Genomic DNA, 26,178 nt, shown 5'->3' with positions numbered 1-26,178 from the left:
ACCCACTTTGGGGTCCTGACCCACAGTTTGAGAACCACTGACTTAGCACAATGGGGTCCTGGTCCATGAGTAGGCATTAAAGTAATACAATTAATTAAGAATAAGATCTTCTGCCTCCTAATCCCTGGCCCCATCCATTAGACCATTCTGTCTCCCGGAGCAGGATCTCCCTACTAAAAACTGAAGCACCCCTTTCCTTTCAGAACAGCTCCCTTTAGTTCTCCTTCTAACAGATAGTGGGAAATTGAAGGGGAACCTTCAGGGCTCAAAATAAAGAGGGTGACTCCCACCACCCACCTCAGGGAGCAGTTTGTCTTTATCTTTCTGTCTGCTGCAATGGGACTTCCCCTGCCACCACTTCTTTTTTTTCTTCCTTCCTGTATGTTCCTAGCCCACTTCTGTTATCTGCTCGCTTGACTTTGTCTTGCACATAATATCAGTGTGTAGATATAACCATGGCAGCATAAAACCTCCCTTCTACTCCCTAATCCTCTGCAAACAATGAACAAACTAGACCAGCTGTTGGGATTTTGTTGTTGTTGTTGTTTTAAACTGTGGAGAGAGAGCTGTGATTTTTTTTTTCTTTTCTGCATTTGTGAGAGACATGGAGTGATTACACCAGGCTGTTTGTTTTGGAGTTAACTTGACATCCCTGATCAGCCAAAAAGCCTTTAGGAAAAGGGAAGGTGCATCAGCATGTGGATTCCAGATGGAACAAAAGTTCTTAATCATAAATGTTCACTGAAAATAAAGTTTGCAGTGACATTTTGACTGTGAGGCCTGCCTCCTTCATGAACCCACTGGAACAACTGAGGTATATTTAGCAGATAGAGAAAGCAGAAAGGGTCACTATGCATAGAACAACATTCTTCTTTGCCTTTATATGTGGCATGCATCTCCTTATGAGTGACCTGCAAAGCTACTACAGTTTTGAGTGCAGTTTTGACTATTTTAGACATGCAAACAAACAGCAATAAACAAATTCTGTTATATCTGTAAATGATCCAGGTATAGCTAACAATCCATGTAGGCTTTGCTATCCTTATTTCTATAGCTGTTATTGTGGAGTTCATGTGACTGTTAGTGTCTTCCTGCCTTGTCCATTATGCTTTGGTTAAACAAGATACCTGCCTGTCTCTCCATCCTGCCAGCAATGGAAATTTCAGTGCTTAATTACAGCGTGGTTTGTTGCTGTGAGAACAGACCCAGTTGACTCAGAGGCAGCTAGCAGAACTCCAACTGAGTGCCATAAAAAACATGGCTTATGCTGCTTGAGATTTAGGCTATTTTGTAAAGTACAACCGACACTTAAATGTTCTAAGGAATTCCCTATATAGTTAATATGAAGTGGCACTCTTCCTCAGGCTGTAATTACGTGTTCTCTAATAGAATGGCACCTAAGGGAAGAAAAAAAACACCTAAAAATAATTAACAGGATCCTTGGCAGGATATCACAGTTTGGAAGGTGACAAATTGTTGCAAGGCAGAACTTTTTCCTTATGTTTCTCAAGGGAGAGTGTAAGCTTTGGGGAGGTGTGCATTCCCAGGGCTGGTGGGACAAAATCTCTTGCTGTTCAAATATTTTCCAGTTGTTTTTTTGGTATTACAGTGGTATATAGTGGCCCCAGCCAGGATTGGGGCTCCATTGTGCCAGGCACTGTACTAACACGGTACAGAGATAGTTACTGCGGCAGAGAGCTTACAGTCTAAATAGACAAGAATGACAGAGTGGGAAGGGAAACTGGCACAGAAGGAGTAAGTGATGTGCCTAAAGTTGCATAGGTCAGTGGTATGGCTAGGAATAGAACAAAGGTCTCCTGTGTCCTAATCCAATGCCCTAGGCACTACATTATATGTATAAACCTGAGAAACATTTGGAAAAAACTCCTTGCTTGTTTCCGAGCTTGTTGGAATGTACTAGATACAGTTAAACCTGTCTTTCAGCTGTTTCTCAAGGCCAAATCTATTGCTTAATGGAATGAAGCAGAATTGTACTCAATGTCTTTCCGAAGTGAAACGCTTCCATTATTATCTGCATAGGGCCAACAGCACCTCATGTACATATAAGCAAGGAAGCAAGGTCTCCGCCCTAAAGAGTTCATAGTTTAAATAGACAATGTGCTATGCCCCCAGAATTCCCATTGAGAACAGTGCAGAAGCTTTTGAAAATATTAGTTTTTATTTAGGTACCTAAATGAGAGCTGTTGAACGTGGTGCTCTTTTGAAAATCTGGCCCTAAAAGCCTAAAGTTTGCTTTATATTGTGCTTTGAAACATTGCTAAATCTTTTAGCAGAGTATATTTGCTAATACTAACAAAACCTGTTTTGTTTGACCAGGTTGGCAACATTGTACAAATCACCGAGTCAGAAGGAGTCGACCGTACCTTTCCATATTACAGTTAGTATTCATTTTTGGGGTGAAGATTCAGGGATGGGAGGAGGGGTTTATCCAAAAGGAAGCTTACAGAAGATGTGTGCACTCAGAGCTGTACGCACATTTGGTCTTTTAGAACATTGTGTGCAAGACAATACTGGAGGTAGCCACCTTCATACAATGCTGAGTGACAAATTACATATTGTGATATCTGCCTTTTATGAAGTGCTAGAAGATGTACAGATCCAAAGCACTATATAGGTACAAAGTAATATTATCTGCGTTCTGTTCAGATTAAATGAATTCTAAACTCATCTCTTCAGTTGTCATTTAGGTAGCTACATGTAATAATTGTTTGTCACAGGTGCTCATGGTAACATGTTGCCATAGCATTTCTTGCAGATTTTTAATGGTGTCCATAATATCCGAGGTTTTCATAGTGAACAGAAATAAAAAATTTTGTTCATTTCATTTACAAACCTTGGGAGAAAAAAAATGTAATTTAAAACATCTTAATCTTCTAGTCATATTTCTAGGTGCCTTTTTCTGTCAGATTTATTTTGTAAAATAGACCAATTCAACTCCATCCCTCCATACAATCTGAAAATGTGGCACTCTTGAGTGCACTGTTATCAAATATTGGTTGAAATTTTAGATTATCCAGATGTTGTCCTTTAGTCTTGTTGAACTTCTTCAGCATAGATTTCAAAGGATAGATAAATTCCATGAGTGATAAATTCTGTATCTATTTCTTCCATTAAATTCAGGTTTGCTGGTAGCCATCCTGTGTACCCATTCTTAAATATCATCTTAGTAGTTAGACATTCAGTGCTGCAAAATAAATGATCGAACATATCTGCGCCAAGATACAAAAAGCTGGTCTGATAGGCCACTGTTCCTCAACCTTTTTGATACCAGGGACCGACTTGCTGTCTTCCTTAAATTGTGTCAGTGAGATCTCGGGAATCAGTGCCAGTCCACAGACTGGTCATTGAGAAATACTGTTATAGGGACTTCCATGCCTGTAAATAGACAGGCAAAAGTGTGTGGTCTGAAGCACAGGCTAGTAACTCGGCACCCCTGGTTCTGATCTGGAGAATGACACCCTTCCAGGTTATTGGCAAGTCAGTTCACATCTCTGTCCCACCGTTTTTTCCACTTGTAAAATAGGGATAGGACTTTGCTGTCGCACAGGGGTTTTGCGGATTAATTAGTGTGCTTTACATGTTCAGCATTAAGTACTAAGTGTTATGAATTTCAGCATGACATTTCACTTAACTTTCCCAGATTTTGTCACTTAACAGTGGGAGACTGACACAATCTGTAATTCTGAGTGGCCAATGAATGTTTAAGTTCTATGAACACAAGAGCTCCAGGTCTGTCAATGACATTCCTTTTTAACTGGTTTATAAAGTTAACTATCCTTAGTGAGTTTTCTGTCTGTAGAATAGGGATAAATTAAAGAATAACTTTGTTATCCCTATGTAAAAGTACTAGCATACTCCATGAAGCTATACAAGAATGATGGCTCTTCTCTGATGACTGAAAAGCACGAGGCTGAAAGCCAAGTACCTTCAAACACATGCACAAGGTATCCAAGAACTTCATACTTTGTCATGCCACTGCTTACATAACTAATGGAACGCTTCCTCTAGGAGTCTAGTGTGTTAGATTAAATGAATTCTTGGCTATAGGTCAATCTTTATATTGAGGGTAAATGGCAGAGATTAGCTGCAAGCAGCAGTGAAACACTAAATTTTAAGATTCCCTATTATATAGTTTAGAAGAACACTTGAGGTGCTTAAAATAGCAGATGGATGGTACAAGTTCTGCCCTTGTGAGATCTCTTATTTGTTCCTTCTTAATTTTTAATTTTATTTTTTAAAAATAAAAAAGCCCCAGCAAACTTTCTGTGGTGAGACATTTAGAAATACACAAGAACTATAGAGATTGGAGTTCAGTCAAAACCTTTTTATTGGCTTTGTTTCATGGATTGAATTGGTCTTGCACATAGGACCCACTGGTATTTTATGAAAGTCACATACTTGATAGTAATTCTGCCTGATTTTTCACACAGCACCAACCTGAAATGTCAACTCTTCAGAAACGCTCTCTGCCTCTCCATGTGTCTCCTTGAGCATTCAGGATCCTGGCAACAATTTTTTCTCCTGATCAACCCCTTTCCTTCTCCAAGGTCCTGCATTGTAGTCACAATCCTTCCCTCAGAGAACAACTGTGAGAGAGTCAGCACTGACCCTTAACTATCTAGAGAGATCAGCATGAGATGCTTCCTGCATAGCATTGTCAGTCTAGAGAGCCAAATCCAGGGCTCCCACTTCATAATGTATTATATTCCTTTTCCTCACATGCATGTGTCTGAAATGTCCTTTGAGAGAGAGAGAGAGAGAGAGAGAGAGAGAGAGAGACACACACACACACACACACACACACAAAATTCATTTTCTGGACCTTTATTATTTGTAAGCTTTTTAAATCTAGAAATTCTGAACCATGAACTAATCCTAAAGCAAATGCCACTGATGCTAAACAAATTAATCCTCACTATAAGATCTCCGTTTTTTTTTTTCCTGTGTCTGTCTTTGTTCACTTGCACATTCTGACCCACATTTGGGTTTTGGCAGATGAGGTACATCCCAGCATGCCCCATAAATCACAGTTGTTGGCCACAAGCACTCTTGTTCCTGCAGTGATGATCTGAGCAATTTGATAAGACAGATTGAGACATGCTTTTCTGTAACAATGTGGTGTCTTGTTGCAATTTTCAGATTAAAAAAAACCCCAACTTTTGTCCTGGGGTTTAAAAGTTCCCATTTTTGAGTGCAAATGTGATTCTAGCACTGAATCCTTCAGTGCTTGTGTCTCACTTCTGAGGGAGTTTTGCTTGAGTAAGAACCAAAGGATTTGGCTTTCAATAGGCAGTGTAAGTTAATTTACAAAGTAGCAGTGCTCCATAGCCATAGTGGTGATTAGTGGCAAAAGGAAAATGAAGGCCTGATTGGGGATAGGAAAATATCTTTATAAGCTCTCTCTTCTCATTTTACTTTTAGTTGGCTTGTAGATGAAAGAACTTTCTTATAATTCTGATCTTAGCCTGGATTAGGAACACTTTAAACAACTTCTCTAAAATAAATGACATTTTTCTGACCTGATTCTGATGATGTGTTGCACCAGCATCACTCCATTAACTTTGAGTTACTCCTGATTCTCACCACTGTAACTGAGATCACAGTCAGGTCCACTGTTGTTGTTTGTTTTTGTTTATATCTTACAGCCTCATGGCTTCCGGGATGTGCATCCTCCACCTCCAAGTCAGACCCCAGCAGAAGTTGAAATTAACCCTCGAAAACGGCCACGGATAGAAGGGGACAAACAACAGTGATACAAAGGATGAACTTCAGCAAAGGTGTTACATATGAAAATGTTTTCACTATAAACATTAGTTCAACAACCAGGGGAGCCTGAGAGACTATTTTAAACTAAACCCAGAATATTCAAGTTTGCATAATGGTAGTGCCATTAAAATGTTTATTTTTGTGACCTAATTTGGCTTTACTAATAAATGTTTTCTACAACCAGGGGCTTCAGCTTCTTTAGTTGAAGAATATTGTAGCTGCTACTTGTATGTCTGAGCACAAGAGAAACACTTGCTCCATGGAACAATGGGATCCGATTCAGTACATCAAATGACATAGTCTTGATCATGCATTCGCTTGTGTGTGCAGCTGAACTTCAATAGGGCTCCGTGCAATGGTCTATCCATATGGAACAAGCTGCAGGATAACGGCCTCAGTCAATGTAACTGAAGCACCTGCTTAAAGATAAGAATGTGTTTAAGTGCTGTGCTAAATCAGGGCTTTAGCCCTTAACTACTGTGATGTCCATGTTGGAGACCAGTCAAAGCTTTTTAACAGCTGAAGCATTTGTTACTGGCCATGGTCCGACACTGCATACTGGAGCAGAAGGACATAGGGATTGCTGTACTGGATAAGACCCAATCTTGGTGAATGGGAAACATTTGAGGTCTAATCTACATGGCTGGATAGTCTTCCGCCTCTATTCTACCTTTCTTCTAATAAAGGATTTAGTATGGTGATCCTAATCACTAGGGCATGTTTTGTTTGTGGTCCTAATTTAATTTAGAGAAGAGAGATGAGTTTCTTAAAAGACAGCAATGTACTAGGAGCTCCAAAATCTAAACCGAAGGGAAGAACATAAATGTACCCACTGAAAATGCAGCAAAGATCTGGTCTCTCTCACAGAAAATAAACCTTGAATGACTGCATGGCAATTCAAAATATTAATTATTGCAAGAACATGGGGTGTATGTGCTGGTTACCATAATATCTGGATGCATTTTATAAGGTTTAGATACAAAAGCAAATATTACTTGACACCCTTGAACCACAGAATTTGCTAACTTGATTGCTGGGGAAACCTAGCCAGCAGCCTAAATAGGAGATTCAAGTTGTGGGAGTCAGTAGCAATAATTTTTAATTTAGTAATTCATCCTAAAATTGACTTTGCTTGGAAACAAAATTCAGTGCTGAATGTGAGTCACAAAACCTTCTTTATTTAAAATGCTGAAAAAGAGAGTGACAGTGATTTCTGGATTATAGTGTTTAGATGTAATTTGCATAATACAATACTGAGGGGAAAAATATTCAGGTGCCATCATGAGAATCAGGTATTGTCAAAATTAAAAATCCATGAAGATGGGAGAGCTATGTTGCAGAAGAAGAAAGACGGCGGGGCTTGTGACTCAGACAAACATTGCAATGCAGGACACACAGGCAAACAAAAGGATTCTACCGCATCTGATGTCAGCAACCAAATGCTTCATTTGGGAATAATAGCTTCCTATGTCTTGCAGTGCTAGAGAAGGGGGAGTCTAACACAGTGCGCATGCCTGCTTAGCCACATGGAAAACTGCATTGATTAAGGGTCTTGTAGCACCATTTTTAAAAGCACTGTGGATTATTACTGATGATGGTTGCTACTCTGTAAGGATATTTATGAAAAAAGCCTTCTCTGTTTCAATTAATTTACCTTATTGTAGTTTAAAGTGAGCAACAATTTCTCTATCTTCAAAGATCTCTCATATTTAATGCTAAATTCAGATTACTTTATTACAATTATTACAGTAGCATTTGGAGACTGCACCTGAGACCAGGTTCCATTATACTAGGCATTGGACATAGAATAGTCCTTCCTCTGAAGAGCTTACCATCTAAATAGATAACAGACAAAGCGTACCAGAGAAACAGAAGCACAGAGAAGTAAATTGACTTGCACAAGGTCACACTGTAGATCAGTTGCAAAGTTGGGATAGAAGGTAGGTCTCCTAATTCCTAATGCAGTACAGTAGCCACTGGATCACATCAACCATAGCATATTTCATCTAAAGAGCTCAGTCATTTACAAATGTCAGTTAAGCCTTACAACTCCTAAACAATGTATTCCACCTTGTATTTAGGTGTGAGATTCTGAGTACATTTCCATGACCTAGAGAAGAATTCTGTGTAAGCTTGAAAGTTTGTCTCACTCACCAACTGAAGCTGGTCCAATACAAGATATTACCTCACCCACCTTGTCTCTCTAAACTCCTAGGTGAGTCATTTCATCCCCATTTTCAGATGGGAAAGTTGAGAGGTAGAAAGATTAAATTGTCTAAAGTCACACAGTTTAACTAGCATCGCTGGGAATAGAACTCAAGCCTCCTGACATCCAATCTGTTCCTCTAATCATTAAATACACTCCCTCTGATTTTACAAGAATATGTATTTACACTAATATGTATTTTTATATTGTTTTGTTGCCTAAATATCAAGGGAGACCTGTTTGGTGTAGAAGTGTTCAGAACATTAGCTTTATGCAAGAAAATATAGCTTCTGGTGTCAACCAGATTAATTTTTTTCAGAAAGTGCATATTACATAAAGATAGCTTAAAGGAATACATTTTTGTTTTTATAATTGATGGATTTTTGCACTGTTCTAGAAGGTGTCAGATATAATAATTTAGTGGCTAAGAAATCAGAACACCCCCTCAAGGCAAGGTGGTCTTGTGAGTAGCTTCCACTGTTTTGTTTTTGTTTGGGGGTGGGGAGAGTGTTTCTGGAGTAAACCACACTGGTGTATGACTTACACTGGGACAGTTACACTGTTGTAGCTACACTAGTGAAAATACCTGGTATAGTCTAGCCCTCGAGAGAAGGATCTAATGGCTGAGATAAAACTAGATGTAGTGGGCCTGATTCAATACTCCTCTGCATCAGAAACTCTGCTGGAGCCCATTGAGCTACTCCAGATATACACTTGTGTAAGTGAGAAAAATGTGCCCATTGTTTCACCAATGAACTCTCTGTTTATGTTTTTTTGAGTGTGTGGCTGGAATCCTTTGTTGCACTTTGTATATTACTTTAAAGCAGCAAAGTGACAAGAGAATTTTATGATTGCATAGATTAAGATACTAACCAGCCAAGTTTGCAGCATTGAATAAAACAAATAGCTTGTTTGGTTTGGTGCTTGAATGCCCGTCATCTCTAAATGCAGGAACTGTAAAGACAGAGCTGAGCTCACTACCACATTAAACTTGCCTATGGTGGGAGGAGCTATTGTGTTACCACAACAAAATTCCAATCTCTATCTCAGGGTTTGGCGATAAGAAAACATGGTGACTGTGATGTGCCTCACCTAGCAGCAGAATGCTGCTTTGAAATGCTTTATTCTAGGAAGAGAAAATCAACAATTTATTTCCTCCTGACTGTAAGTGTTCTCTGCTTTGAAAACAGCTTTTTTCATTAAGAATCACTGGGAAACCAGTTAGCTTCCAAGAAGAATAAACTTAAAATGCATAGGTGTGGAATAGCTTTGACTAGATGTGGTGTCAGGATTCAAGTTATGAGACCAAAGTGCCTCCATTTAAGTCAATGGCAAAACTTCTGGCCCTGCTGAGGTCAAAATTTGGAATAAAGTGCCAAAGTGGGGGGAAAAAATCTAAAATGTGAAACCAGTTCACTTATTGGTGAATCTAAAGTATTTTTTTCTTTGGCAGTGAATACTGGAAGCTGGTTATGGTTGGAAAGCTTTATAAAAAGTTTGCAGCATGCCCTGCAGGTGATCAGACTCTAGATGCTCATTCCTCAGCTGAATCCTCTTACCCCAAAATGTCTTTTTGTCTGTCTCATGCTATAAGAAAGTGTTGATGCTGCTGGAAAGTGGGTTCTGCTGTGCTGACTCACTGAGTCAAGTATCTTATTGCCCAAAACAGCTATGAGGAAAGTGGGAGTGGTGCTGTAAAAACAGATTATCTAGGGTTAGGGCTGACCAGTCAAAACAGAGGAACCCAATAGGCAGCTAAGCCTGGGGAGAAGGTTTGAGCTGAACTTTCTCTTTTAGGTGATCTCTTTGTTAAAGTCATTCTGGGGGAGAGGTTCAAGTTTTTTACTCTAAACAGCATGTGGACATTTAGTGAGAGAGGTGCTGGAAAAAAAATGTCAGATGAGATAAGTCATTTATAATAGTGGTTAGTTGACTAGTTAACTTTTGTCACTATCAGTATTTACAAAATTAATGTACTTTTTTAGGACTAGGTTTAAAATGAGATTGGAAAACATGTAACTGATAGATCGTCCATGGCAAAATCCTTTCCCCTTTCCTCCCAAGCCCATCTTTTTTTATTTGGTATGAAATGTGTAAACTGGAATGAGGAATAACTGAGACCAGGGTTTTAGCAGACTGTTTATACTATGTTCAGGATCATAATTAGGTAAAAAGACACATTAAACAGTATTATTCTGCCTTAATTTACAGTGATTATATTTGTAACTTATTTTATGAGGTAATGAGGGTTGGAATGATTGTTTTTCCTAAGGCAGTGGGGCTTGAGTGAATTTTACCCATAAATATATTCACTATTAAGCATCAAACTACAAACTTGTCTTCTGCAAGCAAGAAATATTTGTTAATAACATTTGTGCTACTGTAATATTATAGAAACAGTTTCTACACAGTCATGTAGAAATTATACAAATAGTGATCAGTGCTAAGAGCAAGAGATGAAAATTACTGTACAAGGAGTAGAAATGTATCATGCTGGAAAGATTACTGTATTTTCAACAGGACAATATATTATGTCTTACCAGCTGATTCTTTCCTGCTGTTCATTTTATTAAGGCCCAGTTTCTATGCTCAGTGAAGTCAGTGGGAGTTTTGCCATTGACTTCAATGAATTAGTGTCAGATTACAGAAATCACATATTTTGGTTTCAACCAATCAGAAAGCAAGTACATGTTTAAAAAATAAAGTTTTAATATAGTTCATATTAGAAAGAAAGGAAACTATGCAGAGGTGATGAAGTGGCTCTTAGTAGTCTTTGCACTTCCCATGCAGCTCCTTTGCAGTTATGTGGGTGAAATTCTAATTTAGTATGGTATCTCACATTGGTTGATTTGGGGGTTTAAAATTAATCACTGGAATTACAGCAGCAAAGTACAAAATACATTTGATCAGCATTTCGCAAAATTTAAAAAAAATAATCTTTCTTGATAAAACAAGTTGGTTTTTTACATACAAATTGTGCCTCGTATAAAATATTGCATGTGAATATAAGATAAGTTAGTTACACCCTTTACACCACCACAGGCCTCATCTTACATTTGCCTGGTAAAAGATTTGGAACACATTACACAGCAGATTGTATTAACCTCTCCAACAGTCACTCATTTTATACATTTCTGTATTTAAAGATATGCTGCTATGTAGAGAGGTACCTACTGAGATCTTCAAAAGCATCTTGGCATCTCACTCCCACTGAAATTACTCTTGAAAATCCCACCAGGTACCTATCTGCATCTTTAGGTGCCTAAACACCTTTAACAATCTAGCCCTTAACCTCTCTCTTACCTGAGGATGAAATTGGATCTGCTGCACTGGGGTGAATTTCACTCTTAGTGATTAAAATATCACTGCTTTGTCTCAAATGACAGGTGCTATAGAAATGAAAAGTATGAAGGCAGGGCCTAGTACAGCAATGCTGTCAGTAAGCCTTGTTTGCTGATACCCCACAACTCTGCTCCACTCCTCACCATTTAGTAGGGGGGAGAATACTCATACTCTTAAGAGTGACTGATTAGTGAAGTGGATCAGCCTGAGAGAAAACTTACTGGATTCTAGTATACTCCTGTGTGTTGTATGATCGCAGGCCTTGACAGCATCCAGCACACACAATCATGGCATGGTCATGAGTGTTTCCAAGAGACAGAAACCGTCCCTTTGGCACTTATCTGCAACCACATTTCAATCACACATGATTTTCCGGCACAACATCTTTGCCTTTGCTTAAAAGGAAACAAACACAACATGTTTGTCTCTGCTACTACAGTATTTCTTGTTCTGTTTGCAGCTAGTTTCCAGGGGTAGACCTCTTGGGGTGCTGCTTTTCATTCATTCTCCCTCCTGTGTATCTCTCTAATAATTTTTCAAATCTAAGTATTGCTATGTCTGCACTTAAAATGCAACAGCGGCACAGCTGCAGCTGCACTGCTGTAGCACCTCAGCATAGCCACTCATTACAGCAAGGGGAGGAATTCTCCCATTGCCCTAGTTAATTCACCTCCCTGAGAGGCAGTACCTACATTGATAGAAGGGCTCTTCTATTAACCTAGTGCCATCTACAGTGAGGGTTAGGTCTTCCTAACTACTTTGCTCATGGGTGTGGATTTTTCACACCCCTAAGCAACATAGCTGTGTCAATTTGACTTTTGAGCATAAACCTGGCCTCAGTAACACATGGACTTTTTTCCACTTCTGCTATTCAAACAATGAGCTGAATGTTTTGAGTAATGCCTCTAAAAGGTGAGAAGGAATGGTAGGATCATGTCAAAATAATTTGTTTATAGGCTTTTCTGTGATGACACACTATTGGAGCACATCACAATAAATATATTGAAACACCTCCAAATATTTCTTGATGTTCCCAAGTATATTCTACATGCCAATGTACTAAAGTTTCTTTCATGGTTAAAAAGAAGCATTTCATCATGCTCTTCCATACAATTCAGGTCACCTCCCCAAGGCCTGCTCAAATCCTGCTACACTGTTCACTTGTACTTCTGCTTTTTATTCAGGAAATCAGTTGGGGATTTGACCATGAGATTAGGATGTGGGTAGTATTAAAAAATGTTACTTATGACATGAAATTTCATTCTTGTTTTCCTGCTTTGAACATTTGGCTGCAAATGTGTTGATAAATATGCCACACACCTCATTAACTCTTTAAGTAGGAATGATAAGTATCAGATTGTAAATGTCAGTTTTACTAACACCATTTTCCACATAGGCCATAAAGAAAACTAATGTGTTATGTAAAGGAGGCCCTGAGGGCTAGATAGCATCTCTTCAGGAAGATATTAAAAGAAGTTTTTCATAGGTACACTTTAAAGGTAACCGAGAGAGGAAAAAAGTGCGCCATTTATTTATTGCTTCTATATGTTGAGTAAAGAAAGCTTGAAAAGTAGAGGATTGGTTTTTGGGAGGATTGGGGGTAGGCTGTATGTTTTTCTTTCTGTATAGCTTTTTATATTTGCATTTCAGGTCTTGCCTACCCTGTTTTTCCTGGAAGACAATATGAACCACTGGACTCCTAGTAAGATTGTTCCGGTTTCACTCTTTGTTCATGTGATATTACAATGTAGTGGGGCGAGTAATTTTTAGTCAAACTATTTAAAACTTCTTGGGGTAGATTCTCCGATGAATTCTGGCCCTTTTATGCTGCTCTGGAAGAAAAAAGCAAATGGATCTAGCCTGCTGAGAATTCCCCCAGCATAGGGGAGCTCTCAGCTGGTGCTTGCCTGGCACATCCAGTTCCTGAGTGGTTGACGCCCTCTCTACCAGAGCATAAGGGGTAGAAAGCTGTTAGGAAAGGGTGTGACTGGAGCGCACTGTGCTACTACTATCCCCTCTTGGAATATAGTCCTTTGGGCACTCTTGACAGCTGATGTTAAATTAGTGACCCCAGGCTGCTCTTACCTACTCTGGTGCTGAGACAGATCCACCCTGAGAAATAGGAAGCCATATCAGGATCCCTGGTACATTTTCTCTCTTTGCGGTGCTGAGCAGAAACTCAATGGAGCATAATTTTTTGTCCTTGTTTTTAATTTTGGTAATGTCACTTTGTCAAGAATTTTTCTAATGTTTAAACAGGTAGTAGAAAATATTTCTTTGTGAAAGTCTCAATACCCGCCCCTTCTTCACTCATGAGCTCAGAAAACTCCTACTCCTGATCTCTAGTTGTCCAGCAAAACTAGGAAGGGCAACATGACATTCTTTATATTTCTAAAGCTAAAATAAAGGAGAATAAAAACAAATTTCTGGGAACAAAACCTTTCTAACCTTTCATATTCCACGATGAAGTCAAACATCACACAAGCATCTTTGATTTCCTTTGGTGGTCACCTTTAAACTCATCTTCTATTTGACAATATGCTGCAATCCAAAGTTGTCTGCCCCAACCTGCCTTGATTTGTGAATCCATTTGCTTCAGCTATGCTTGGGGCACAGGAACCATTCATAATGCTGTTATTCAGCAGTCTGGAGTTCATCAAAGCACTCTAGAATTTAGCTCCCAGAGTTGCTGGAAACAAAAAACATATAATGTAGGAGCCAATCATGTGACTTAGAGTAGTCCTATACAAGACAGAAAACTGTATTTGGATTCTCCTTTCGGGACAGAAGCAAGATAACAGTGAAGCTACTTGGTGGTAATTGCACACCCACAGTGTCTTATTGTGAATCAATGCCAGACTCTTGGCTGCCTAATGTAGCCGCACCACCCACGATTACCATATGGTCTGTACTGTAGGTTAATGAGAATGGTTCTTCATCCCCTCCAAGAAACAAATGTCACCCTGATTTAGATCCATAACCTCTTAATTTAATACTAGAAACAAAATAATGCTAACTTGATCTATAGTACCAAAACCTAACCAAGTATCCTGAGTACAAAGTTATATGCTATTTAATTTAAATTAGTGTCCTTTGCAATTACACAAATGATGGAAAACACATGGGGACTGCAAGGTGAATCACAGACATCTGGCAACTTTAACATAATATGAAACAGAACTGCTATTCTCAAATATTTTCATACGGCGTTAAAAAGTAGACTAAATTTTTTTTTTTTAAAGGAGTTAAGACAAAATGAAGCAAGAGTCAAAGTAAATTTTTGTTTAAACCTTTCTGGGCAATCTTCATTGCTGTTTTGTAATGCCATATGTAGATGATCAGACAGCTTGTTGAAATATGAAGTGCTTTCCTAATAGTATTAGTGTAATGGTAATTTTTAGAATTGTGTATTTTATATGTGACAGGAAATACATTAATATTTGCAGGAGCCTAACCCACTGGAAACCCTAATACCCCATGATTTACCAGTGGACTATAACCAATGATCAGTGGCTCACTTGCAGCCCATTTTTAGATACTTATAATTCTCTACAGGTTTTTAACTCTTTCACTGATGTTGCAGTACTATACACACATGGACTTTCAAAAAAAATCAACTGCAGCTGTGGACTGTCATTAGCAAAAGCAGAACTGTTATTATTTGGCTCTTCAAACTTGCCTGACAGACTTATAGAAATGCATTGTAAATTAGAAAGGATGTAAATGGTATAGTTTAAAAAAAATGGATTTTCAATATCAGCTAATTCTATATATAATTCGTATATCACTTTAATGATTTTTGGCTGTGAAAGATGAAAAACAGTCAGGGTGGATGACACCTCCTCATCAATTATTGGGAGTGGACCACATCCACTGTGACTGAATTGGCCTTGTTAACACTCGTTCTCCACTTGTAAGGCAACTTCCTTCTCTTCATGTATCAGTATGTTTATACCTGCATCTGTAATTTTCACCCCCTGCATCTGAAGTGGGGTTTTTTACCCACAAAAGCTTATGCCCAAATAAATCTGTTAGTCTTTAAGGTGCCACTGGACTCCTAGTTGTTTTTGTGGATACAGACTAACACGGCTATCCCTCTGATAAAGTCTATGTGACATCTTTGACCACTGTGAATGCCTGTTATCCAGACCATCTAATGTGGAAGCAAAATTCATATATCACTTCAATCTTGAAGATAGCATCAGAACTACAATGGCTGGTCAAATCATACTTCAGAAGATGAGCACCTGATTTCCTGAAATCACCCATTCCAATGTGAGGCCTGAAATTTGGTGACTGCTTCCATAAACTTCCACATTCCTTTGTTCTACAGAACGCTGGATCTAACGCTCATTTAAATGAATTAGTCTCTTTCCATTGACTTCAGTGGGCTTTAGATCAGCCCAGAAAGTGGGCCCATAAATCAGTCAGACCATTTCTGACTCCGCAGTAGTCTATGGCTCCAAATGCAACAGTTGACTGATTCCAGATGAGTCATTTTCTACTGTAATGCCTTCCCAATGGCTATTAATTTGATATGTTTCCAACATGCTAATTAATTTTGACTTGAAAAACTTTGAGACTGTACATAGCAAAAACTACTGTATGCTCAGATGAGTAATTACACCTTTAATTACTGAAAAGTTAATGCGTTGCGCTTTGCTATGTTTACAGAATTTTATTTACTATCTTGATCTCTTAGAAGTGAAAGGCTAGTGCAGTAACCTCTAAGATACTAGAATATATGGTGATGGACATATAAGAAATCCTAAAACTGATTACATACTAGGAATTTGTTCTCTAGTTTCTGTTAAAGTTATAATATAGAATACTGTGAAATCTGCTTGTCTCTATAATGGTCACAGCACACACAGATTGAAAACAGAAATACTCTTGATGGAAGGTTGCAACATAACATTATTTTATTTCTCAGAATTATAACACACACAGGAAACCAAAAACAGAGAGAGAAAAAACAGGCTGCTCCCAAGGGCAGTGAGGTGCAAGTAATCCACACCCTCCTATTGCTTTAAGCTGGTTCTTTCCAGGTGGCCTGCTTCTGGGCCCACATTGCACACACACAGCCCTGCGGCCAGGGCTAGGGAGAACCTCTGAGCACTTACCAGGTCAGTGCACCAGTTGAGTCTCTGTTTGCAGCGTTGGCGCCAGGGTGGTAGAGAGAGAAAGTGGGAGCTCTGCCGACCTGACTAGCAGCGTGGGCACGACGGCGTATCCACTCCTCTCGCTGGGGCTCTGGGGGGGGCTTGTTCTCCATCTCTCTGCCTACTCTCCTTCCCTTTTTCACTGGAGAGACCAGCTTCTGCTCTTCCCTCTAGATCCGCTTTCTACAGTCTCGCTCTCTCTGCGTCCATGCCCTGCCGTCTGTCTCTCCTTCCCTCCCCTCCGTGTGGCGCTTTCTCTGTCAGCTCCCTCGAGCCCAGCTGCCTTTCCCGCGCGGCGCGCGAGCCTCGCGTCCCCCTCCGCTGCCCACCCCGCCCCCGCAGCGTGCGCGGTCCCGCGGGGCCGGCTCGGGGGCGCGCGCGCAGGGAGGCTGGCGGGCTGGCTGGCCGGCGGGCGTGCGGACAGGGAGCTCTCTGCGGGCTCAGTGCTGATCCGCCGGCAGGCAGCCGGGAATGCGAAGCGATGGCCGCTGGCGGCTCTGAGGAGAAGACCTACCGCCGCTTCCTGGAGCTCTTCCTGGGCGAGTTCCGAGGGCCCTTCGGGGCAGAGCCAGCCCCCTCGCCCCCCGCCGCCGGGGCAGAAGGGGAAGGGGCAGCCGCAGGGGAGGCGGAGGAGAGCGACGCCGCGGACCCCCAGCCCCCTACCCCTCCTCCGCCGCTGCCGCCCCTGCCCCGGCCGCTCTCCGAGCACATCATCGAGGAGGAGGTGGAGGGCGAGTGTCTGGACCTCTGCCTGCAGCAGCTCTACAAGTAGTGAGTGCTGGGCTGGGGGGCAGGGCAGACCGGGCTGAGGGGGTCTGGGGGGGGCAGGGCAGACCGGGCTGGGGGAGTTGCGGGGGGCAGGGCAGACCGGGCTGGGGGAGTTGCGGGGGGCAGGGCAGACCGAGGTGAGGGAGTTGCGGGGGGCAGGGCAGACCGGGCTGAGGGGGTCTGGGGAGTTGCGGGGGGCAGGGCAGACCGGGCTGAGGGGGTCTGGGGAGTTGCGGGGGGCAGGGCAGACCGGGCTGAGGGGGTTGCGGGGGGCAGGGCAGACCGAGGTGAGGGAGTTGCGGGGGGCAGGGCAGACCGAGGTGAGGGAGTTGCGGGGGGCAGGGCAGACCGGGGTGAGGGAGTTGCGGGGGGCAGGGCAGACCGGGCTGGGGGAGTTGCGGGGGGCAGGGCAGACCGGGCTGGGGGGATCTAGGGGTCCGGGACAGACCGAATGGGATCTGGAAGGGGCAGTGGGACCAGGGCAGAATGGGAATGGCGTGGAAGGGACACTTTTGGGGGTAAAGAGGGTAGGAAAGGGGGGACCAATGAGGGGCAGGGAGGGCACTGAGTGGCAGAGCTCCACAGGGGAAGGGGTTGGGGACAGGCCACTATTGGTATTGAGATGCCTAGGACAGGTCAGCAGTGAGAGACCCATGGGTGTCCCTTCCTGGTCTGTATCTGTCTCTCCCCCGTTCCTTTTGTCTCTTTCCTTCCATCATGCTAGGACAGGGAGCTAGCCGAAGCCGTGGGCATTAGTCTCTAGAGCAGCTTGGGTAAGAGGATAATATCTTATGATCCAATGCCAGAGCAGAAGGGATTCTGCCATGGTGTCTTGTTTGAGGTTTGAAATGGAATGTTCCCAACAGAAGGTTTGTAATTGTGGAATCTGCTTCCAAGAAGTTAGTTTCTAATGCAAGGGAAAAAAAGAGACAATGTATTTACAGACCAAGAGGCAACATCAGGAGAAATCCCACCAGAAAGCTATTAGTGATCTTGGGGCTGTTTGTATTGTCAGTCAGAGAGAGCTAGGAAAGCCACATATACTGTGTTCTATGCAGAGCAGAGGCAGTTTCCAGATCTGTGCTTTGTAAAAGACTAGACCATAAAGGGAAAGCACATGGGACCTATTTTCTGTGTGAAATAGTCAGTGGACTGAAACCTAAAAATCAGTTACCAGTGCTGTGTATTGTGTTTGACTTTGTAGGTTTGACATAGGCATGGTTGTTAACGGTGTTTCTTGCAAAAAAAATCTTTTTAAAACTGATGCTATAGGAGGAGACAAATGAACCTGTGAAAATATGCACAGCACGCTGGGGAGCTTTCTGACATTGAGCTGATAATTGTAATGAAAGGTGTTACTCCATTGTGGGCACACACACAAAAGGGGAGAGAGAGAGAGAGAAGCAAGTTTTACAACTACATGATCTGCTTCTCTTAAATTCTGATCTGCCTTCTGCATTTGTGGATGACAGGGACAGCAGAATGAGGACAATAAAGAACAAAGCTTTTCCATTCATACACCTCCTAACTACCTCCCAGAGAGTCATTCCCTTCAGTACAGCAGGAAATTCATAGAATGTGATAGGGTGTGAAAAGTCCTCTCTTCATTTTTTAAATACTTTTTTAAAAGACAGACTTGTGCATGGAAAGAAAGGAAAGTAAATCTCAGTAGCATGTGAGAAATAGGAACAGGTGATTTATTTGCCTTTTGGTAGAAATAAAGAAAGTTTAACAAATTATTGTGGGCCCAATTCTGTAAGCCCCTCTACACTTGAATTCCTTAGTTAAGTCAATGCTTGAAGAATTGGGCTCTGTAGCACAATTTGTATGTCTCTCTTTTCAGACTCAGCAGACAAGAGTATTAAGCAAAAACATTCTGAAGGGATCTCTCAAACCTGGAGTGGTCTTCTGCTGATTTTTCACCTTTATGTATATCTCTTTATGGGCTTCAGAACGAACTGCTTTATAGGTGTAGTTTTGTTTCTGGTGATGGCAATGCAAAATCTCCTTCTAGCTACTTGTTTCATGAAGCAGAAGGCAGTATCTGCCTCAAAACCAAGGGAATACAGTGACTATGTTATTGCAATAGTCCTCTGTCTGAAGAGGTGTTACTCACTGTTTTAATTGTTAAACCTCCAATTTTTGCAAATGGAATTTCTGTATTAGATTATGCAATCATAAGTGTAGATTTACAGCTGTTGTATATCCAGCTATGCAAGCTAGCATTTAAAATACTTAAAAAAGCAATTTCTCAAAGTATTCACTCAAGCCCAATGTGATTACATTAAATATTGAGCACTAAAATGACTGAAATAGCTTTTTCTTAAGTGATGATGGCATATGAGGTTAGGGCAAGTAATACTAAATGGTCTTCAGATGTAGGTTGCACATTTTTAGTTTCTTAGCGAAAGAACCCCAAAGATTCTTTTCAACAAGCACATGTATATAAAACCAAAATGGAATGATTTCTACTTGCAAGCTAAGGACTCAATTCTGCAGTTGCTTACAGAGATGAGTAGCTATACTCATTTGAGTAGAGTTACTCACAGGCACAAATAGTTATGATGGTCTTAAACTGAATGTGAAAGTAAAAATGAAGTGATGTTTTACTGATGTCTCACTAGCAAGAAAGTATATGTTGTCAAGGCATATTTTCTGTGACTATAACTGTATAGTAGTTAAATAACTGGCTTGCATAATACACAGTCAAGACCCACCAGTGTGCAAAATTCAGCAGCTGTTTTTCAGTTATTTCAAGCATTGTACTTTGTTCTTTTTTTAATTAGAGAGGGCATGGCTCAGAAATGAGATCATACCTCCTATGATGACAAAATTTATCAATTTTACCATACTATGTAGCTCAGTCTCAGAAGAGCTCCTGTTTCGCTTTTCTGCTGTTTTCCTACCCTTACATTTCCTCTTGAATTTTCCAGTTCTCAGTTTCTTTCTAAACACAATATATATTTGGAAAATTAGATTTATGTAATCTTGATATCTGTACTATTCACTTTCTGAATGATGCACATCAAACTGAGCCGTAGAAGATAAGGTACAAGAGGGAGAGAAGCTAATAGGAGTCCCTCTTTTGAAGCATGCATTGGAATGGTGGCTTTGAAAGTCTTCATCCATTTTCATATTCTGTTGTGTAACTACTTGCTGATTGTGTAAAATGTGTATTTTGAAAAGTTTCTGCATAGGAACAAATCATAAACATTAAGGTCCCAATCCTCCTCTCACGGAAATCAATGGCAACAGTCCAGCTGATTTCAGTGGGAGCAGGATCAGGTTTTAAGTCTGACCTTTTCTGGAAGTTTTTAATAGAAAGAGTGGATAAAATTAAATGTAACAATAAGTTGTGTATAGGAAAAAAATAATGTTCACTATCTTAATACTAATTAAAATATATAACACATATTTATAAAGCCATTTCCTGCTAAAGCACTTGAAAAGCTGTACAAACCATTAAAACAACAGAAAGTATGTACTATAAAAGCACATATATTGATGTTCGTAAAGTGGGTGGAGGGGGGGGTGAAGAGAGAAGAATGAGCTACAGACTCTAGGACCTGATCCTGTTCCCATTGAAGTCAAAGGTCCCATTGGCTTCTGTGGTACACGATCAGGCCCCTGAAAATGATCTCATGCCCTTCTAAAACTTCCTGTATCAAACTTTAAATACAAAATACTAGTCTAATTCTTGAATAAAGAACTACAAACAGCAGTAAGTAAAGGATCAGTTTTCTGACAGACAAAGGGATGCTGTCTTAAAGTCACATGTTGTCTTTGGAACGATCAAATGTTGCTGTTATGCCTTACAAAGTAAAAGAATTTAAAAAATCTGATTGACCTGTCGCTATATGCTTTTGCATATCTCTCAGCTTGGACAGTAATAATCTTGGTAGTCACTTTCACTTCTATTTCTATTCTGTTTCACTTTCAAGTTCTTAATGGTGCAATGCTCTGTTTTTAAATTTGTTTAAAAAAGAGTAGTTTTATTTGAATTAAAATATAGAAGAATTTATCTACTCTCAACTTCTGTAAAAGCATGTTTTATCAAAATCTAAATTTTAGGCCCCATTTAACTTGAAAGTGACAATGACCAAACAGTTATTTTGAGGAACACAGAATGTTCCTTGCAATTTCTAGCTTGAAAAGGGAAACATGTAAGCATTATCGCTTTGCTTTCCTTTGCAGAAGATAAAGTATAAACATGGCTAGTGAACATTAAAGGGATACTGTTGGGACAGTTTAGTTCCCAAGTTTGGGATTGACAAAAACACGGTTTTAGAAAATCTAAGATCAACAGAAACATTTAATTAAGAGAGTGCAATTTATTTGTCCAAAAGTAAATACTATTATGCGATATTTGCAACCAAGACATTGCAGCATAAGGTTAGTGCTCTAAGAACTAGAAAGTCAGTTTGACTTAGCTGTTTTTAATTGTACAAGTTGGACTGAGTGAATGTGAACTGTAAACAAACAACATAAACAGTGACCATTTAACAGACATCTTAAAAATTTCAGATTTAATGATCTTTGGTCTTACTAGATACACAGAGGAAGAATATAGTTTAATATTAGTTTACATCCAACTGTCTGTTTTGAAAATAAACTTCAAAGCAGCCATTTTGAAAATGTACTACCATGGGAAAGGGGTGATCTCCAGCTATTTCTTACCTCATAAATAAAGGTTTATCTCCCCATTGCTGTAGAGGGCAGATGTTGATTTTTTTTTCTGTTTGCTCTGATATTAACCAATATTTTATTATCCTTATATCTACTGTAGTCATCCAAGATAATTACAACATGGCAAGCTTGTAGATATTTCAGCATTTCACATTGCTCAGATGTTTGTGGTATACTAAGACATTTTCCTCTGTTTTATGGCTTCCTGTTCTATACTATAGGTTTTATTGATGATATAAAAAGCCTCCATCCATTTGCAATAAAGTGTTTGAATACAGGTAATATAGTAGGAAGTACAGCTATAGTACTTACTCATCTCGTTCAGCAAAAAGATTGACACAAAAGGAACACTATCCCTTTTTAAGGGGTGGCTTGTTTAATCCTTTGCCTGGTTTTAGAATAGAAATGATGATGATGTTGGCATGTACTGACTGTAAATAGATTCTGTAGATATCAATTACGTCTGTGTTGGGAATTGTCTATTGGTTGTAGAATGAGCGACTGACAGTCAACACCATTTTGCATTCTGTTTCCAGCTCTGCCACCAATTAGCTTTATAACCTTGGTTGTTACATAACTTCCCTCAGTTTACTGCACTGTTGGATGAGTGTGATACATTGGAGACTTATGGCTGTATTGACTCTTGATTAGAGCCCCTTTCAGGAATTGACTTTTAAGGAGAGTTATTGGAGACAGCTGCTGCCAAGAAAAATCCTGTCAGAATGGTTGGATTTGGAACAATGACAGGGAGTCATGGGGAAGCAACAGTGAGGCCCCTGAACTGGTGTGGAGGACTAGGACCTTATGCACATAGCTTTGGCCTCCACGGGATACCCTGAGATCTACATGATATTATTACCAGAACTTCCTGCTCTTTCCTGGAGCGAAATCACAATGTCTCAGACGGAAAAACTGGGAGGAAACTGCAACTTCAGTGTTCTCGTTAATTGAGAACTGTTGCTTCTCTTTTATGAGAGGTTAATTTTATCTCCTAATTAAACTTTGTCCTTAGGTTTGACAGTAAGTTTTGTGGTTTCCCATAACCTTTTAGAAATGGGCACAATTTATTAATTTATTTTTTAAATTATCATTTGCAAATAGGTTGTATTTACAGCAATGATTATAATTTTCAAAACAGTGCTAATGAAGCATGCATATAAGGACTGTAGAAAGTTACGTTACTTTTTCAAAAAGAGGTTAGGAAGATTTCTGCTTAACATTTAGGCAATATTAGCGAATGCACCTCCGTAGTTTTGGCATATCTGTATCAAATCATTTTCATACAGGGAGATACAACACAGAATATCCTTCAAATGGCCACATGACATAGAGGGTACAGTATTGTATTTCTTTGATCGTGAAATTTGGGCTGAGTTTTCTCATTAAAACCCCAAATGTCCACATTCCTTAAATTTGTACATGGGGGATGAGGGGGTTTGCCCTGTAAAATGAGTTTTTCTAGGTTGCTACCAAAATATCTCCAAATCAAATCTTCTCTCTTTCCTTTTTATAAAAACGTGAGCTTTTTTTGGTAAGAAGACTTGTTCTAATTTAATCAAAATGAAATATATTTTAACAAAAAGGAACATCAGCTCAAAGTGAGTTGAGTATTGGGAAGATAAACTTTCATCTTGTAAGGACTTAGTGATAAGGGATGGGATTTTCAAAAGTGCCAAAGTGAATTAGGAGCAGAAGTCCTGTTTACTCTCAAGGGACAATGGGACTTTTGATGCTAAGGGAGTTAGGTGCTTTGATAATATCACCCATAAAAAAACAGAGCATGGTCACAAATTGATTGTAAGCCTATTACTCTACTGAAGGCTTCTGATGATACAGCAAGCCTAGGGAGTGAACCTTATGCATCTTGTGATGGAAGAGTCATGATATGAAGTGTCTGAATCATGATATGAAGTATGAGTAACTCCTGTTACTCCCATTGAAGTTAATGGGATTTTAAATGTGTACTGATAGAAGAATCAAGCCTAGAGCAAGCAATATAGTCTCCTTTCAAGTCTCACATGAATATCATTTAACACCAAGAGGAGTTACCAAGGGGTAATGTGTGTCCATGTTTCCTATAGCTTATCAGTCACCCTTTGTAATATATAATTATAAACCACCTAAAAATCTTCAGCCTGAGTGCTCTGGTTGGCTCAAAATTAAGACTTCTTTGGAGTCCATCTTTTGAATGAAAGAAGACTGAGCCTTATTCCTTGTGGTCCTTAAAGATTCCTTAGTAAGCTTTTATAAGGGTGACATTTTTAACTCAGATGTCCAGGCCAAATCCCAAGTAATTGCATTTTTCCTACCTAATACATTCCTACATAGTACACTTCCTGTCTTGAACTACTGTGTAGTGTTTGTACTGTTAAAAACAGATACTTCATATGAAACCACTGGTGGATGAATTGTTTATTTAGATAGCCCTTTTCTTATATGGAAGTTATGAGGATTAATTTAAGAATTTAGAGCAGAGGTGGCCAGCCTGAGATGGAGCCAGAATTTACCAATGTAGGTTGCCAAATAACCACAGTAATACATCAGCAGCCCCCCGTGAGCTCCCCCTGCTGTTAATTAGATATAACTCCTCCAAAAGATTTGTGCTTCTAGCTTTGTGCATAAAACACCTGTTTGGCCAGAATAGTTTTACTTTAAAAGTCCTGATTATATTTGCCCTCTTCAGTGCTGAAAGTACTTCCCCACATATACACAGGACGTAATAGACCATTCAGCTGTAATTCTGAGGAGGGATTTTAGGTAATTTTTTCTTGACTCTCCAGCTAAACCTCCAGAGCGCTTTTAATAGGTATTGTAATGACTGTTCTGTTCTGTTATTGGAGTGTGCTTGTCTTCTTACTGTTTTTCTGCCAAACTGCTCACATGATTGCACTAAAAGCAAAAGCAGCTGTAGTATGTAGGAAAAATAGTATTGCCAATGTCTCCTTTTTCTGCACTCGCTGAGAAATTATCCTTGCTTTTCTATGTCACTTTTTCTCTGTATTTTACATTGTATTTTTCTCTTTTGTGATATTGTAGCTGGCCAGGAAAAAAAATGTTAAAAATTGGATGATATGGAATTAGGGTTCTAAAACATCTGATACTCTTTGAGCCATGTTACAGACTGTCTTATGCAATACTATCATGATTATGTAATGTGAGTGGTTACAAAAATAACACGTGTCCCAGGACAGTGTACAGTATATGTCTGCTTACAAGTTAATAATCCATGACACATTACTAAAATATACCTGATTGTTGCCAAAAACTATAATGTAGTAGTCTGCCTCTGGTTATTGTTAAACTGAAATATTACTATACAAATATTTTAGTGGCTTTAGCATTCCAAGATATTCAGTGATCCTATAAAATGAATGCAGACTGCAAGCTAACTGTAGAAAAATATTTCAGTTATGCCTTTTTAACTTCATTAGGAAGAAAAAATTACACCCAGTTCTAATATGGCATTTTGCAGAGGAGTAAACACCCGAGTCATAAATTAGACATGGCAAGGAAAATAGCTGCCCTTGGGTACTTCAATAATTAATATTGAAATTGAAGACGTTAACAAGATTGCGGTATTAGCTCTGTTCATGTTTATACTGAATGGAAAACATAGCTGCAGGCAACTAATGACTGAACAACCCAAGGTTTTCAAGCTCTGGCACTGCTCATCATTTCTGAACTTAGCATGGAAAGCTAGATATCCAGTGGTCCAGCAGGATTGAAAAGCTGGCTGGTATATTTTGCCTGCTGTTATCCCACTGATCATAGAAAAAGCTTGCTTGTGTCTAGGCAAGTCTGAATTGGGAAGCACTTAGACTTGTCTTTTTCTAGCAGATTTTATTACAGGAAGGGAAGTGTGCTATAGATTGGATACATTAGTGGTCATCCCTCCACAAATAAAAATAGGAATATTAAGATCCAGTCCCCATATAGCATAATCTTTACAATATTTTGTTGGCCTTTTTTCTTTAAGGAACAATCCAATACATTAATTACCCAAATTTGATGCAAGTTCAACTTCTCTTGCTATGTAATTTACAGTAAAGAATTGGAACTCTTCATCTCATTTGAGAACACCAGCTTGTATAGGCTCTGTATTTCCAAAACGATGTGTTAACTAAAAAGAAAAGCAACATATCAGAAGAAGAGTTGGCATCTTAATTCCCCAGCCAGAGCTCTAGGGTTATGCTGTCCCCTCAGGCTAAGAGTTTCTTACTAAGGTAC

The 26,178-nt window shown here is 39.8% G+C and overlaps 2 protein-coding genes across 8 annotated transcripts in view; both read left to right on the top strand.

Moving 5' to 3' along the window:
- Window positions 1-16,237, top strand: part of RAD51C (RAD51 paralog C) — a 30,601-nt gene extending 14,364 nt beyond the window's left edge. Inside the window, exons 8-11 of one of the 6 annotated variants that reach the window (XR_007770322.1) lie at window positions 2,338-2,398; window positions 5,667-5,798; window positions 5,972-8,002; window positions 12,986-16,237. Coding sequence is in view for 4 of the 6 variants with exons in the window: in XM_050928828.1 (XP_050784785.1) it covers window positions 2,338-2,398; window positions 5,667-5,774 (169 nt within the window). In the remaining 2 variants the exon portion in view is untranslated. The other 5 variants (XM_050928828.1, XM_050928827.1, XM_050928826.1 and 2 more) reach the window with 5 other exon arrangements.
- A 665-nt stretch (window positions 16,238-16,902) lies between these two features.
- The window catches only part of PPM1E (protein phosphatase, Mg2+/Mn2+ dependent 1E), a 121,579-nt gene continuing 112,303 nt past the window's right edge, over window positions 16,903-26,178 (top strand). Inside the window, exon 1 of one of the 2 annotated variants that reach the window (XM_050928787.1) lies at window positions 16,903-17,268. In XM_050928787.1, coding sequence (XP_050784744.1) covers window positions 16,979-17,268 — 290 coding nt within the window. In that variant the 5' untranslated portion in view covers window positions 16,903-16,978. The remainder of the gene's footprint in view (window positions 17,269-26,178) is intronic. The other variant, XM_050928788.1, reaches the window with a different exon arrangement.

The sequence above is a fragment of the Gopherus flavomarginatus genome, chromosome 19 (assembly GCF_025201925.1).
Source record: "Gopherus flavomarginatus isolate rGopFla2 chromosome 19, rGopFla2.mat.asm, whole genome shotgun sequence".
Lineage (NCBI taxonomy): Eukaryota > Metazoa > Chordata > Testudines > Testudinidae > Gopherus > Gopherus flavomarginatus.
The sequence above is the reverse complement of the archived record's forward strand: the minus strand, read 5'-3'. Positions and strand labels throughout refer to the sequence as shown.